This window comes from Berghia stephanieae, chromosome 3 (genome assembly GCF_034508935.2).
Source record: "Berghia stephanieae isolate SIO BIC M18660-M18661 chromosome 3, UCSD_Bste_1.3, whole genome shotgun sequence".
NCBI lineage: Eukaryota > Metazoa > Mollusca > Gastropoda > Nudibranchia > Aeolidiidae > Berghia > Berghia stephanieae.
The window spans coordinates 51,570,688-51,585,138 of NC_088362.1; the positions used below are offsets into that span (position 1 = coordinate 51,570,688).

Genomic DNA, 14,451 nt, shown 5'->3' on the forward strand with positions numbered 1-14,451 from the left:
TTTTTTCGTTTTCTTTCTTCTACTTCTATCTATTTTTCTTTTTACTTTGTTGCCTTAGAATCCCAGCTATAATCAATTTTTGTTAAATAATCACATTCTGTTGGATGTAACTTATTTTAATAAAGACAAAAATGGGGGGAGGGGGGTGGGTGGAATGAGGATTTTTTTTAATGTGATTGCTGGATACCTCCCCCCATGCCAGGTTTATGCAAGTCCTACTCTATTTATCCTCACCTGCCATAGGTGACATACAAAAAGTCTGTATATCCTCTCCAACAAATCCAAATTTTAAGAACACAAAATGCATGATAGTGTAAACTGATAAAACGTGTAGATGACATGTTCGTTTACCTTGACCAAGATTCATATTCTCTGAGGCCCTCATGAATTCAATAGCTTTAGCAAAATCCTTCTCATATGCAAACAGCGCGGCTTTCATTCTTTTGATGTCACCATCTGGAAACATTTTTTTTAATCTCTGAAGCTTTACTTTATCAACTTTTATGCCACTGCTCTTCCCAAAGTCCTCATCATCACTACCACTGTCAGCAGACGGGGGTTTAATCCGCTTAAAGCTAAGGAGGACAAAAGAGATGAAATTAATGACAAACACCTTTTCAAGACAAAAAATACTTGACAATTTGGAATATTTCATCAGTAAATAGAAGGGCAATTAGAAAAAAAAAAAAATCACAGGGAAATCAAATCATTCTTTACCAATTCTTACCTATTTTTTATCAAAAGTGACATCAGTTTTTTTGAATTGTTTGAGGTCGTCTTGAAAAGCTTTATCACAGAATAATCAATATCTTTACTACTTAAGTTATGAAAAAAACTTTTTGTGATAATGGTAATAATGATGTTATGTGCTAAATAACACTTTCAGGATAATTATAAATTCTTGGACCCATCGATGGTGTGCATGCCTGAACAAAAATGGTACAGACCCACAAAATGCTTAAATGAGATGTCAAAGGCAAGAAAACCTACCAAAAAAATAAATAAATAAACATAAAAAAAGCCTTGATGTGGCAACTGGAATTCAGAGATTGCAAAACTTTTTATTCCACAAAACTGCTTCATGTACAATATCCAAACTTAAATTGTATTCATGGATTAGTTACAGAAAGGAGCTTTTACTTTCAATGAATCACTATAGATTACAGTCAAACTTGTATCAGGCAGCCTTCTGCAGGACCCGAAAAAAAAGGCCATCTAATTCAATTCAAATACTTCTACAGAGAAGTTGGAATATAGATTTAAAAGAAGCTCAAACAGGTCCTAACCAAAATTATTTTCATGGTTCTCTCTCTCTCTAGAATCATACCTATTCTTAAATTAGATTGAATAATGATAATATTTAAATCCAATCAATTTTGCTTCAATTCATGTATTGTTGTGACTTAAATAAGTGGTCATACAGTAACAAAATACATAAATGATGCCTGCCTCATACCAGTAACTGCGAGTTCGAGAGTAATTTTTTAAAATCAATTCCAACTCAATATATATTCTCATGTTAGTTCAAAATTCACCCCAATCTGATATCAATGAAAATATTTATTTATATCAAAATATGTTAACATGAAAAAATTATTTTTATATCATAATACCAACATTGAATTTACAGTTTAAACTTTGAATTTTGAATTTGACTCACTTTGAATTGGAATTAACAGGGCCACCAGTAGATTTTGAAATCCAGGACTGATTTTGTTGTGATATTGAACTCTGTTGGGGTGCGCTGGAATTGAAGACTGGACTAAGAGTCGACATCTTTTTGAAGACAGGAGACGATGATGATGAGCTATTGAGACTTTTTGCATGACTTTGACCATTTAACTGAGATGGGTTCACTGTGGTCTGGCTGTCATATGGTACAGTCTCTTGACTGTCTGATATACTACTGATTGAATTCTGACTGTTGTATGGAATGGTAGCTTGGCTGTCTGAATTGTTACCTGATGCTTTGATGAAGAAATAAAACAATAAAGCAAATTTGACAACTTTTATTCCATGAAAAACAGAATTATGAGAGGTGATCTGAAAGTATTGTAGGGAATGTACTAAATTCTGCCTCCAGATGAAGCATAGTAACTCACAAAACAATGCGTATAAATAAATAATATTGATGTTTATTGTCTGTTAGAAGGACTTTAAATAAAGAGAAGTAATCACACAACCTTCAACTTTGTTCAATATATTATATCTATTGCTGTATATAAATTTGTTCCTTTTTGTTGTGGTTTCCCAAATGTTGTGTATATATTATCATGTATATGTATTCATGTATATATATATATTTTTTTTTCATCATGATCACATCATAGTAAACATTACTACCAACTTCTACTGAGATATGTTTCATGTCTTTATAAATTACCTTGCGAAAGCCCATTGCTTTCATTTGAATCTGAGTGCTGTATTTTCGGCGTCTGCTTTTTAACAAATCTGTAACTCAGTAGAGAATTCAGAGTTCCGTTTGAGCCACTCATGTTCTTTAGAAAATCTAAAATCTCTTCGAAGGTAATTGATCCTGATCTGGGAGGAATATATGCATAAATAATGATGAGTGAGATGGAGAGATAATACTGTATAACCTATCAATGACGATTTACGATTTTACTCTTTTAAAAATTCATGGCCTGTTTCTTTTAACAGATGGCTAATAATATCAGTTATATTGCAGGGATGAGAAATGAAATGGTAAAAATGTATATCTGTAAAATGTGTCTAATCAAATAATCTAGACCACAGTATTCTTTATGTCTGACAAGTGGTTAATAATCATAATCAGAGAAGTACTGGATCCATTTCATATCCTCTGGACTGCAGTTTCTAAAGTCAGTCTCAGGGCACGTCAGCCCCAAGCTACATTTCAAGAGAATGAGTTCCAGAGTCTGCATCTGGATGTCCGCACGTACACTGACTGTCCATGGACAGTCACCACATTAACATGTTATGCCCGGTCTTCCCCATTTTAGTTCTCATCCACTCTCTTCTGGATTGACAAGTGGTTGCGTAATCTTCATAAAAGAACCAAGAAACAAAAGCCACAATGAATTGTATGTAATAAATTCAACAAGAAACTGAATTTATAAATGGATTTAGCAGGATAGTGCTCTATCTACCAATTGAACTATCAGAACCAAAAAATATTGAAAGTCTCCTCATTCATTCAAAGGAAGTAAATAATGTGCTTTTTAAATGCACTACGAAGGAGGAGAAGGATAGGAGTTTGAGCCCAAAACATCTTTCAGCATTTATTTATATCTTTCAGTGATAGTATCAGTATTTAGGCAGATATTCTTTCTCCATTTGTTTACATTGCAAACCTGACAGTATATTTTCCTTTGCAAAGACTCAAATAGCCTTATGCAGACCTGCCAAATGAAAAGTGTATTCAATGATCCTAAAAAGTGTATTTTTTGGAGAGAAAAAAGTGTATTTTGTCTGCACATTAGGAAAAAAGTGTGCACTATACAAAATCAAAATAAACTCTAACCTCCATCATTCACAGCAATCTCTAGTACAGTCGACTCCGCTTATTGGCACACCCTCAAGAGTTCAGGTTAGTGTGTCGATTAAGTGGAGTGTGCGATTAAATGGAGAAGCTAAAAATAGCATCTAGGCACCAGCTTTCATGTGCCATTCATGTAGAACCTTCACTTCTGAGTTTTCAACGGGCAGTCATGTTCTAGACATTACCTCATTAGAATCTTCTTTATTCATTTATTCAATTATTTGGGGATATTTTTGTTTTTGTTTTTTTTTTCTTATTTTAAAAACTTTCTTTTTCATGTTTTATTGACAACAAAATGTGACATTATTGTTTATTAAAACAGGAGTCGCTGATTGATTGCTTTCTATTCTGTGCAAGCTGTTTATAAACCTTTGTCTCCAATCTCGCCAATGTAGATCATCTGTCAAGTGTTCTTCTTGGATGAAGTGGCGTAGTTTGTCTACCATGTCAAGTTTTTTCAGTATTTGTCAGGGGTGGTGTGCTACATTCCAATGACTCATCCTCATCTTCATTATATAGGCATTGCCTTTGTGTGGTTGAATGGAGTCCAGTGGTTCCCGAGATGTCAGTCTACCGCTTATGTTGTATATTGTAACGAATTGATCAAATTCTTCGGCCGAAAACGTGTGGAACAGGAACAGCATTGTTGATTTCATATGGCTGTTGGTTGTCACTCCAATCAAGGGGTAGCGATTAAGCGGAGATGGTGTACGATTAAGCAGAGTGATTATATAGAAAAAATTCATTTTTCGAGAATGTGTAGCTTATAAGCTGAGTGTGCAATTAACCGATGTGCGATTAAGCGGAGTGAATTGTAGTTACAAAATTATCTGGTTTATCGAGAAACTAAACCAACTAAACATTTCAAATAAGGCTCAGAAATTGCTTTCAAAACACCCAAATAAATTACTAAAAGGCCCCAATCATGTTGGTAGTATTGATGTTAGTGTCAGGAGAAGAGGTGGTGGTTGTTATAACTATGTATGGTGCGCTAGTGGTGGTGGTGGTGATGATGAAGCTGTGGTTATGGTGGTGGTAGTAGTAGAAGTGATGTTGTTTGTTGTGGCAATGACAATGCTGTGACGGTGGTTGTAGCATGTTATGTTATCTAATGATCCATGTCTTTCTCTTTTTTTTTTTGAACATCCATCTACTACAACTACTACTACTACAATTACTACTACTATTACTACTACTACTACTACTACTACTACTGCAAGGAGAAACGATCGCCGCTAATGTGTTGACAAAGCGGCGATGGCAGAAAGCGATGTGGTTCATCGGATGTTAAATCTCAATATCTCTGACTCATATGTATCAATTTCATAATAAATGACATATCTAGTTGCTAAAACAAATTATCTTTATTATGGTATATAACATAAGCTTAATTGTAAATAATAGTATAGCTGACGGTGTAAAAAATGCTAGATATGTTTTTGAGGGAATTTCGCTCCAGAAAGGGCAAATTTAAATATAAAGGAATGAAAATCCACGACTTATGGTAAAATTATGTGAGGAAACTGTTGGACATGTCAGATTGGCCGTTCGACATATTACAAGGGAGATAATTACACAATATTACATAATTTTAAAATGTATATTAGTCATATTGGGTTGTATAGACATCGTTTCCTCATCCTGGACCGGGACAAATGACGAACTTCTTCTGATTGGTCGCCAAATTTGAAAACAATGCGATGTCAAATAAATGAGCTGTAGAGGTTTAATTGAGTGCGAAGTTACAAAACCTCAACCATGGCTTTCGATCTTTATCGGTTGCGATCTGAAACGTTCCATAATGTGTTCTAGTTTTGTGGAAGTGTGATTGTATGAGGAAGACAGGACAAGAGTAGGTGTGGTTGGTTTTAGAGCAAACAACACCTAGGCCTAAGGATTCGTCCGCAAAATAAACAAATCACCGACCATCATCAATATCCCCACAATTGTGATCCGAATGAACAGATTATATAAACAAAAGATCAATAAAGTTAACAGGTAGGCAGTGAAATTTTTAATGGTTGGTGGACTATGAACTGCTTTGCTGAACAACAAGTTTCTTACTGGTTGAAAAAAAAAAAAAAAAGGTGGAATTGCTAGTTTGACATTTTTAGTTCTGGATTTGGCATTTGAGCACTATTTACTTTCATCTTGTGTTAAATATCACTTGATATTAACAGATTTGGTATTTTTCAAGCCTAGTTTGGCATTTTGCATAATAAATGTTTGCCAACGTGTTTGGCAATAACAAAAAGCCTGGCCGTTTGTTATTGCCAGTATCTGGCAATATTCGTTCATCGTTATTGATAGCCATATCTGGCAATAACGACAGTCAACCACAAAACAAATAAGTATTGACTAAACTAGAAAAGACTTGTTTTAGAAAAAAATATATATATAATCACGATTCTCCTCAATCTGAGTGATAGGACTACCTCGCTGAACGTATACCGGGTGAGAAGATAACCAAAAGCCATCCATTGGGCTATTGGTTGGGTGAGTGAGAGAGCTATCTTTGCGACTCTCATTCTCACCCCTGGTGAGAAATAGAGGCAGCCATGAATGATAAGTGTGTCTGAATCATATCCTATCTAGTAAAATAAAGGGAGTAAAATGACTTGTATAAAAGATACAAAAGAAAGTAAACGACGTTTCGGTCTTTGGCCTTCTTCAGGTAAACATAATTGAAATTGCTCGAGTCGAGCCATTCAATTGATTATTATAAGATAGGAGGACGTGCCTTCTTCAGGTAAACATAATTGAAATTGCTCGAGTCGAGTATTCCATTCAATTGATTATTATAAGATAGGAAGTGATGCCTTCCGAAAGCTCCTACATCCCCAGTATTCTTGTTTTTTATAATGTTCTATCAGTAGTATCTAGAGAGCCTCGCCTTTGGCCGACCAACCTCCGCTGCACGTCCAACTCGCCTTGAGCATGCATTCACGTAAAATATAGAGATTTTTTTTAAAAACCTACCTCTGTTTCAAAAACTAGCATCTTTCACCTTTCTAAGAAACATTTTGATTTTTCAGAACTTTAGTTCGTTAAAAAATACCGGCCAATCTGACCCGTTGAGTCGAATGAAAACGAAATTTTGTTGTTTACACGGTTCAAAGGAAATGCCGTAAATAAGCTTTCATGGACTTCCTGTGTTGTTTTTACAGTGTCACGTGACCGTTTTGAGAAATTTGACGTCTGCTACAAATAATTAGACCGGTAGGGGGTAGATATTTTCGTTGGAGCAGAGAAAAAGTGAGTATTATTTCTTGGACTTGTAGAGAGGCCTAGGGTCCACCAGCAGTCAAGTTGATTGAATAAAAGAAAAAAAGGCCTTTTTTATCCGCCGCCACCACCACCTTGAAAGAGTGGAGAGGGGGGGGGGGGGGGATGCATGCCGACGAGAGGGAGACGTGTCGATTGGTGACCTTGGTGACGTAAGAGCATCTCAAGGATGCTGGCAGTTGCAGTTGCATGTGTTCTTTAACCCCTTAACAGCGAAGCTAATTTTTTGCTTTTAGATAGTAGTTTGCTTTTATCTTTATTATTGTTAACGGGGAATACAGCGTTTCCACCATGAGAGTAGTCAGACTATCGCAACTCGGACTTCTATTGTCTATAATACTTTTGCCGTTACTTGTTTTTTGATGATAGAAGATTTGGTGTTAGGTCAAAGATCGAATTTCGCCGCTAAAAGGTTGCATTGCTACTGGGTTTGCTCTCCCCCCCCCCCCCCCCCCCCCCCACCCACTTTTTTTTTTTCACCTTAATATTGTTGATTGCTGCTATTTCCTTTTTTATGATTAGCAAGTGACGTAGGAGTCTCACAGGATGCAGGAGTACTGCAATTAACCCTTTGCCCGTGACATTGATTTTTTTTGTTTTCAAATAATAGTCGTCATTTATATTATTTTTTAACGCAGAAAAAAAAAACGTTTCCACCATAAGAGCAGTAAGAATATTGATAAAAAGCGCTTTGAGCACGTTGGGTGGATATTGCCCTATATAAAAGCTCAAGTTTTTAAATTGTAATTTGTTTTTTGTCTTTTGATGAAAACGGTAAGATTTTATTTTTGGTCCAAGTAAGATTGATATTCGCCTTTAAAAGGTTAAGTTGTTTTGTATTTTTTTTCAGGTTTTTGCTTTTTTTCAAATGCCTAGTGAGAGAGAAAAAACAAAACAATCATACATGTATCTGCAAACAGCAGAACGTTTTCATTTTACAATGAGATGGGAAGGGGAAGGGATAACACTATGACAAGAGAGAGAGAGAGAGAGAGAGAGAGAGAGAGAGAGAGAGAGAGAGAGAGAGAGAGAGAGAGAGAGAGATGGGCGGGGGAATGGGGGGGGGGGGGGGGATAGTAAGGGGGAATGGGAAAAGATGAAAGAAACAATGGGTTGCCTGATGACGTAGATCAAAGGATTGTTACAGCGGTGTTCACGGTGCGTACTTCGTGAAATTTTAACCTTTTACAGTGACACTGATTTTTTTCTCCAGATTGCTTATGCAGAATAGATCGTTTCCACCAAGAGAGCAGTATTAAGAGTATATTTCGACTCGGGCTTCAATTAAACTATAAATCGCAAAGCTTGTCTTTTAATGATAACATTAAGACTAAGATCTGGAGTTTGGGGAGTGTAAGATGGAATCTCGCCATTAATGGTTAAAATTGTTTTGATTTTTTTTAAAATAACACACACACACACACACACACACACACACACACACACACACACACACACAGGAGCGCGCGCGGTCACGACAGCGAGGACCATCTATTGCTTGTGTTGCAACGGTAAACCAGTTTACGTGTACGTAGATCCTGAGGCTAGATGCCCCGTTACCGTGTACGTAGGCACTCCCAAAAAAAAAAAAAAAAAGAGACACACACACACACATACACACGCACACACACACACACACACACACAGTCTCGCATCCGCTACGCACTAATTTTGTGCACCAATTTTTACTGCACTAATGCACCAAATTGCATACCTATCTAGGGACACTTTTTTCCGTATCTTTTTCTCAATAAACTTTTTAAAAAACCTTTGTTTTGCAGGCGGCAGGGCACTTGGCACTAGGGGCACCAACCATTGGACAGACGAAAAAAAAACACGATTTCGCGAGGAATGACTCATGAAAATATTTAGGATATAATTTCAAACACAACTTTTGATATTCATCAAGGATTATCTAGTACCGAATGTTTTTTGATAGAAAACAAATGTATCTTCAAATCTAAACTGCTTTTGACGGTAAGCGGTAAGTTTTTTATTTATTTTTCTGTCCAAACGAATGATTTGTCCTGGTATAGAAGCTAAGTATTGGTAACACCGGCGCAGCTCTCTAGTAGGGGGTTTGGGAGGGGTGAAACTTTTTTTTTTTTTAAAGTCTTCCGTCTCCCCCTTCCAAACCCCCTACTAGAATACTGGGGATGTAGGAGCGTTCGGAAGGCCTCCCGATAGGACTATTATAAGGAATGTATTTTACTTTTTTTTTATTGCCTTAAACTTAAAGCTAAATCATACCCGGTGCCTTGGCCTGGCCTTTGCCTTTGTTGGCACTGGCAGTGGGCAGTAGTCTTGCAGCAGTCGACAAACTCAGCTCCGACTCAGTCTCAGTAACAGCAGCAGTAGTTTTCTGAATGACTCCCTTATTCCATCAAAAAACTTTAACATTGCAAATTTAAGCGAGGAATAGAAAGGTAACAAAAAAAATGAATGTTTTACGAACAATAATTCAGGCAAGACTTTTCGTCAGCGCAGCATAACAAAGTCCCGCTGTCGCAAAATGAAGAGATCTGGGAGATCATAGTTTTTAACTTTCTCTTTCATTATAAATGGAATGCCAGATAAATTTGTTGTCAGGCTTCAAAGAATTACAACGCAAACGACGTCTCCGCTCATTTTCATCAAAATTTGGACAAAACGCGTACCCCCCAAAACAAAATATATAATATACCATTGAAATAATTAAATTAACAGGGAGAGATACAGAGACAGGAAGAATAGCATTTTGACTTGGCAAGTAATATATCGAGGCAAGTAATACATATAATATGACTGTGCGAACTAGTGGTATGACTCTAGCTTTCGGATCGAAGGTTCAGAGTTCGAATCCCGCGCATCGCTTAGTCCGTGGATAGGCTCTTAACTCTCACCGTAATCAGGTGCAAAAATGAGTACCTAGCCATTAACAGCGTTGCCTCTATCGAAAAAAAAATTTGTAATATCGCCTTTCATGCCTCGTCCTATTATATGGGTGATGTTGGCTAGAGACCCATTGTAAAGCGCTTTGAGTACATTTAGTGGATATTGCACTATATAATAATAATAATAATAATAATAATAATAATAATAATAATAATAATAATAATAATAATAATAATAATAATAATAAATGCTCTTCCGATCCGAATGCTAGTGTCATACTACTAGACCGTATAACTTAACAGGTCTGATGGCCGAGCGCAATTATGAGCTTATTATCTAACATTATTGTAATGGACATTTTGTGTTGATTTGAGAGTACAGAATTTCCATTACAATAATGTGAGGCCCATAGCCCTGCAAATAAGTACTCATTGGTGGAACTCATATTCAAAAATACTGGTGGAACTCCATCTGTCACTCTTGCTACCATGTGAAACATTGGGATATGTTTGTACAGATGTGTATCATTATCATCTGCAAATAAAGAATTATGGGACGGGATACGTGCATTGTAAATTATCAATGGAGATAAGAAAAAGAGTTGAGCCTAATAAGCTGCGATGTCACATGACCAATGTTAGATTTGTCGCCGCTCACAACAACCCATTGCATTCTGTCATGAAGGCAATGATTTTTATCCAGAGTAGTAGGGAGACTGGGGTGAAAAGTCCCAGGGGTGAAAAGTCCCAAGGAGGTTTTGGCCCTTAGATATAATTTTTTGGCCTTTCTGTTTTGAAAAATCTGGTATATTTAGTTGTTGGCCTATTTGGCAATAACAAGCGTTCTTTCCCTCTCCATCTTTGAAAGATAGCTACCACCACCTGTTCATCTGAAGCAAAAAGTGAAAATCTACCCTCATCAGAATTTGTGAGTATTCTTTTATTTTTGATTCAATTAATGTATGCATTTGTGATGTGACTCTATGGCCATTTTTGCATAACTCTGACATGTTTTACACTAATGCTGGTATTCATATTGGCACAGTTGGCTGCAAATCAGGCCAACCCCCTATCGGGGTGAAAAGTCCCAGTGTTGGGGGAAAAAGTCCCACTGGGACTTTTCACCCCGGGCTGCTGCAACACCTGAGGATGTCTATATAAACATATAAATAATAATAATAATAATAATAATAAATAATAATAATAATAATAATAATAATAATAATAATAATAATAAATATGATTTCTATCTGCGCCTATCCCAAGAGGCTCTAGGCGCTCATTCATACACTCATTCATAAACACTTGTACCAAAAGACAAGGGGACTTTTACTCTAAAAATAATCTAAAAAGATATGTTTTTAAAGATTTTTTAAAAGTAATAAAATAATCGTAACTGTGAAGTTTCATGGCTTCCATTCTTCCATTTTTATGATAGGGAGTAGTGATGATGATAATTTGTAATGGTAAACTCACACATTTTGTTTATTTCCCCAGAACTATGCCAAGGAACTACGTCCGAACAACCACGAGGGGCTCCTTCACGAAAGACACGATGGCATCAGCTGTGGCGGCCGTGCTTGGGGGAATGTCTTCCCGAAAAGCAGCAGATGAGTTTGATATCAACTATAAGACGCTGCAACGCTATGTCAAACTACACAGGGCTGAAGGTAGCATCAACAGTGGCAGCTTCGGCTATGGCTCAGAGAAGAAGCGCATCTTCACAGATGACCAAGAGCAGATCATTCTCCAGTATGTTCTGGAAGCCTCCTCCATCTATTATGGACTCACGCTGGAAGACCTTCGAGGATTAGCCTATGAGGTGGCTGTTAAGAATCAAATTCCAGTCCCAGAATCATGGACTGCCAATAGGGCTGCAGGAGAGGACTGGCTCTATGGATTCAGAACACGCAACAAAGACAGTCTCAGTTTGCGAAACCCCGAAGCGACATCATTAAACAGAATGCAAGCGTTCAACAAGACCAATGTGAATACATTCTTTGACAATCTAGAACATGTAATGGCAGTGTATAAGTTTGCACCACAGTGTATCTGGAATATCGACGAGACAGGATGCTCCACGGTTCAGAAGCCCAAACGACAGCTGGCGAGGAAAGGAGAAAAACGTGTCGGGTCTGTGGTCTCTCAGCTCAGGAAAAGGGATGTACGGTCACACTCTGTGGGGCAGTGAATGCCCTTGGCAACAGCATGCCTCCATACCTTATTTTTCCACGAGTAAATGTACAAGAACACTGGTCAACAACTGCCCCACCAGGATCCCTTTGCGACTCTCACCCCCAAAGCTTCAGGGTGGATGACATCCGAGAACTTCTTGCGTTTTCTGCAGCACTTTCAGAAACACGCTAAACCATCAGCTGCGCATCCAGTGCTGTTGATTCTTGACAACCATGCTTCGCATTGTGGTGAGAATGTTATTGCTTTTTGTAAGGAAAACAACATCACCCTGCTCTCATTTCCGCCACATTGCTCGCATCAGATGCAGCCCCTGGATGTTTCTGTCTACGGGCCATTTCAGACCTTCTACGACTACGCTGTCGACAGGTGGTGCAAGGATCCACAAAATACTGGCAAACAGATGTCCATCCACACTGTGCCTCAAATTATATCTTATGCATTCCCAAAGGCTTTCACCCAGCAAATATCACAGCTGGCTTTTGTGCAACCGGGATTTTTCCCACAGATAGGAACATTTTCTCTGAAGACAAGTTCTTACCAACATTTTCAACAGATCGACCACAACCTGCGCCTGCGACCCTAAACCAGCCATCAATGAGCACTGGAACTGCAACAACCGAAGCTGAAAAATCTATCAGCAAAGGTTTTGTATCGCCGAAAGAAATTCGTCCCTTCCCCAAAGCAACAGCTCGCCCAGAGGAAAAAAAACAACGGAAAACAGTTAAGTCAACTATTTTGACTTTGACCCCAGAGAAGCGACCAGGCAACTATCAACAGTCTTTGGTTGTCGAAACAGAAGTGGCTTCAAAGAGAAAACGGCTGCAATATGACTCTGAGAGTGAGGATGAGGCTAACTGTGCCCTTGATTCAATTCTGGAAAAAGCAGACAAATTGAACGAAGAGGACGACGTTGAGGTTCAGGAAGAAGAAGACCTGAACGAGGCCCCCCTCTATGGAAGAACAGGACCTGTCCCTCCTCAAGCTGGAAGACTTTGTGTTCTTTAGATGCGAAGGAAAGAAGGGCAATGTATTCTACACTGGGATCGTGAAAAGTGCTATGGATGAGGACGGGGACTTCGAAATTGAATTCCTCAAACGAAGTGAAAAAGTAAAGAACAAATTTATTAATTTCTCAAATGAGGAGATCTGGTCTGTCCACAAAAAGCAAATTATTACAAAGCTGTGCAAATCTGATGTGATCGGTACCCAAAGAACGAAGAGTGGACACGTGTTTAAAGAGGATATCGTGAAATATGCTCAATAGACTAGCCCAGCTGAGCCTTATCGAATGTCTTTCTTTGATATTTTTTTCAAAGTTCCAACATTCCCTGTAATGTACATTTTTAATTTTTTAAATTGCTATTACACTTGATTTCAATGTCATGTATTCCCTTTTGTTAATAAAATGTTTCAGACGAAGAGGTTTTGCAAAAAAAAAAAGTTTTTCATGGATGGAGAAGTGAAACCTGATTAAACAGGAGAATAATGATCGATGAAACTTACATACAAATCATTACCAGGTTTTAATGACAAAAAATGTTGTCATTATGAACAAATTGATAACATCTTACTTCTTGATCATAATTTTCTTGGCTAAATTAGATTTCACTGGGTTGGGACTTTTTACCCCGGGAGGTGGGACATTTCACCCCGGCCTGGGGGGAAAAGTCCCACTTCAAATTTTTATAAACTTTAGCCTGTAACTAAGTCCCTGTGCACAGTGTACTGAAATAACTCTGCATGCATACAAAAGAGACCTGTATGTTGTGTGTGGAGCAACATCAACTTGCAAGAGCTCATATTTGTTGAATTAGATGGCCAAATACAGATTTTGGGACTTCTCACCCCGGTCTCCCCTATGTTTTTATTTATCCCATTCGCAACGAGTTTTCTTCAAAGCCTTTCATGGGGCACTTTGTCAAACGTCTTGGCAAAATCCAATGTTATTGATTCAATTTTGTCCACTCAAAAGCCCATCTAGACAAATATACAGCTTGTTTACAAATAATAGAACAGAGGATGTTGACATCACTCTATTCTTTGTTATCGTTTTTCGATAGATTCGGTCAATCAGACTATAAACGTTTTAGGTTGCACACAGTTTTATGTGCTGGTACGATTGATCAGGTGTGTAGAATCAATGGTTATCTTTCAAAACGCATACAGTCGATGACAATACCGTGTTGTTTGTTTAATTCAGCAGTTATTGCCGGTTGTTTCCGAGTGTTTACATAAAGCCCGCCATCCATGACACATGTTTTCCTTGAGGTCCGGTCAGAACGGACCTCATTTGGCCTAAATATTCGGATATATAAAGTTATCAAACTTGAAATTAGACTTCAGATTTGTAATCAGCGTCGAATCTTAATGAAGAAAAATACCAAATACGTATATTATATCATTATAATTTGTTTGGTTAAAAAACAAACAAACAAATAAAATCTCTCTCTCTCTCTCTCTCTCTCTCTCTCTCTCTCTCTCTCTCTCTCTCTCTCTCTCTCTCTCTCTCTCTCTCTCTCTCTCTCTCTCTCTCTCTCTCCCTCTCTTCTCTTTACCCCCCCCCCCCTTGACGCA

General features: G+C 37.8%; 2 protein-coding genes across 2 annotated transcripts in view; one reads left to right on the top strand and one right to left on the bottom strand.

Moving 5' to 3' along the window:
* LOC144967966 (SWI/SNF-related matrix-associated actin-dependent regulator of chromatin subfamily A containing DEAD/H box 1A-like) overlaps nucleotides 1–9,340 on the bottom strand; it is a 29,327-nt gene extending 19,987 nt beyond the window's left edge. Inside the window, exons 1-4 of the mRNA XM_078905790.1 lie at nucleotides 9,059–9,340; nucleotides 2,384–2,541; nucleotides 1,661–1,967; nucleotides 352–575 (exon numbers count right to left, since the gene is read on the bottom strand). Coding sequence (XP_078761916.1) covers nucleotides 352–575; nucleotides 1,661–1,967; nucleotides 2,384–2,495 — 643 coding nt within the window. The 5' untranslated portion in view covers nucleotides 2,496–2,541; nucleotides 9,059–9,340. The remainder of the gene's footprint in view (nucleotides 1–351; nucleotides 576–1,660; nucleotides 1,968–2,383; nucleotides 2,542–9,058) is intronic.
* A 1,180-nt stretch (nucleotides 9,341–10,520) lies between these two features.
* On the top strand, nucleotides 10,521–12,397 carry LOC144967967 (uncharacterized). Its single transcript, XM_078905791.1, has 2 exons — nucleotides 10,521–10,609; nucleotides 11,179–12,397. Exon 2 carries the CDS (start codon nucleotides 11,183–11,185, stop codon nucleotides 11,870–11,872), a length of 690 nt encoding a protein of 229 aa, XP_078761917.1. The 5' UTR covers nucleotides 10,521–10,609; nucleotides 11,179–11,182; the 3' UTR covers nucleotides 11,873–12,397.
* The last annotated feature ends 2,054 nt before the right edge of the window (nucleotides 12,398–14,451 follow it).

Coding starts and splice junctions, on each gene's coding strand:
- LOC144967967 (XM_078905791.1), top strand. CDS start 11,183: ATGCCAAGGAACTACGTCCGAACAACCACGAGGGGCTCCTTCACGAAA.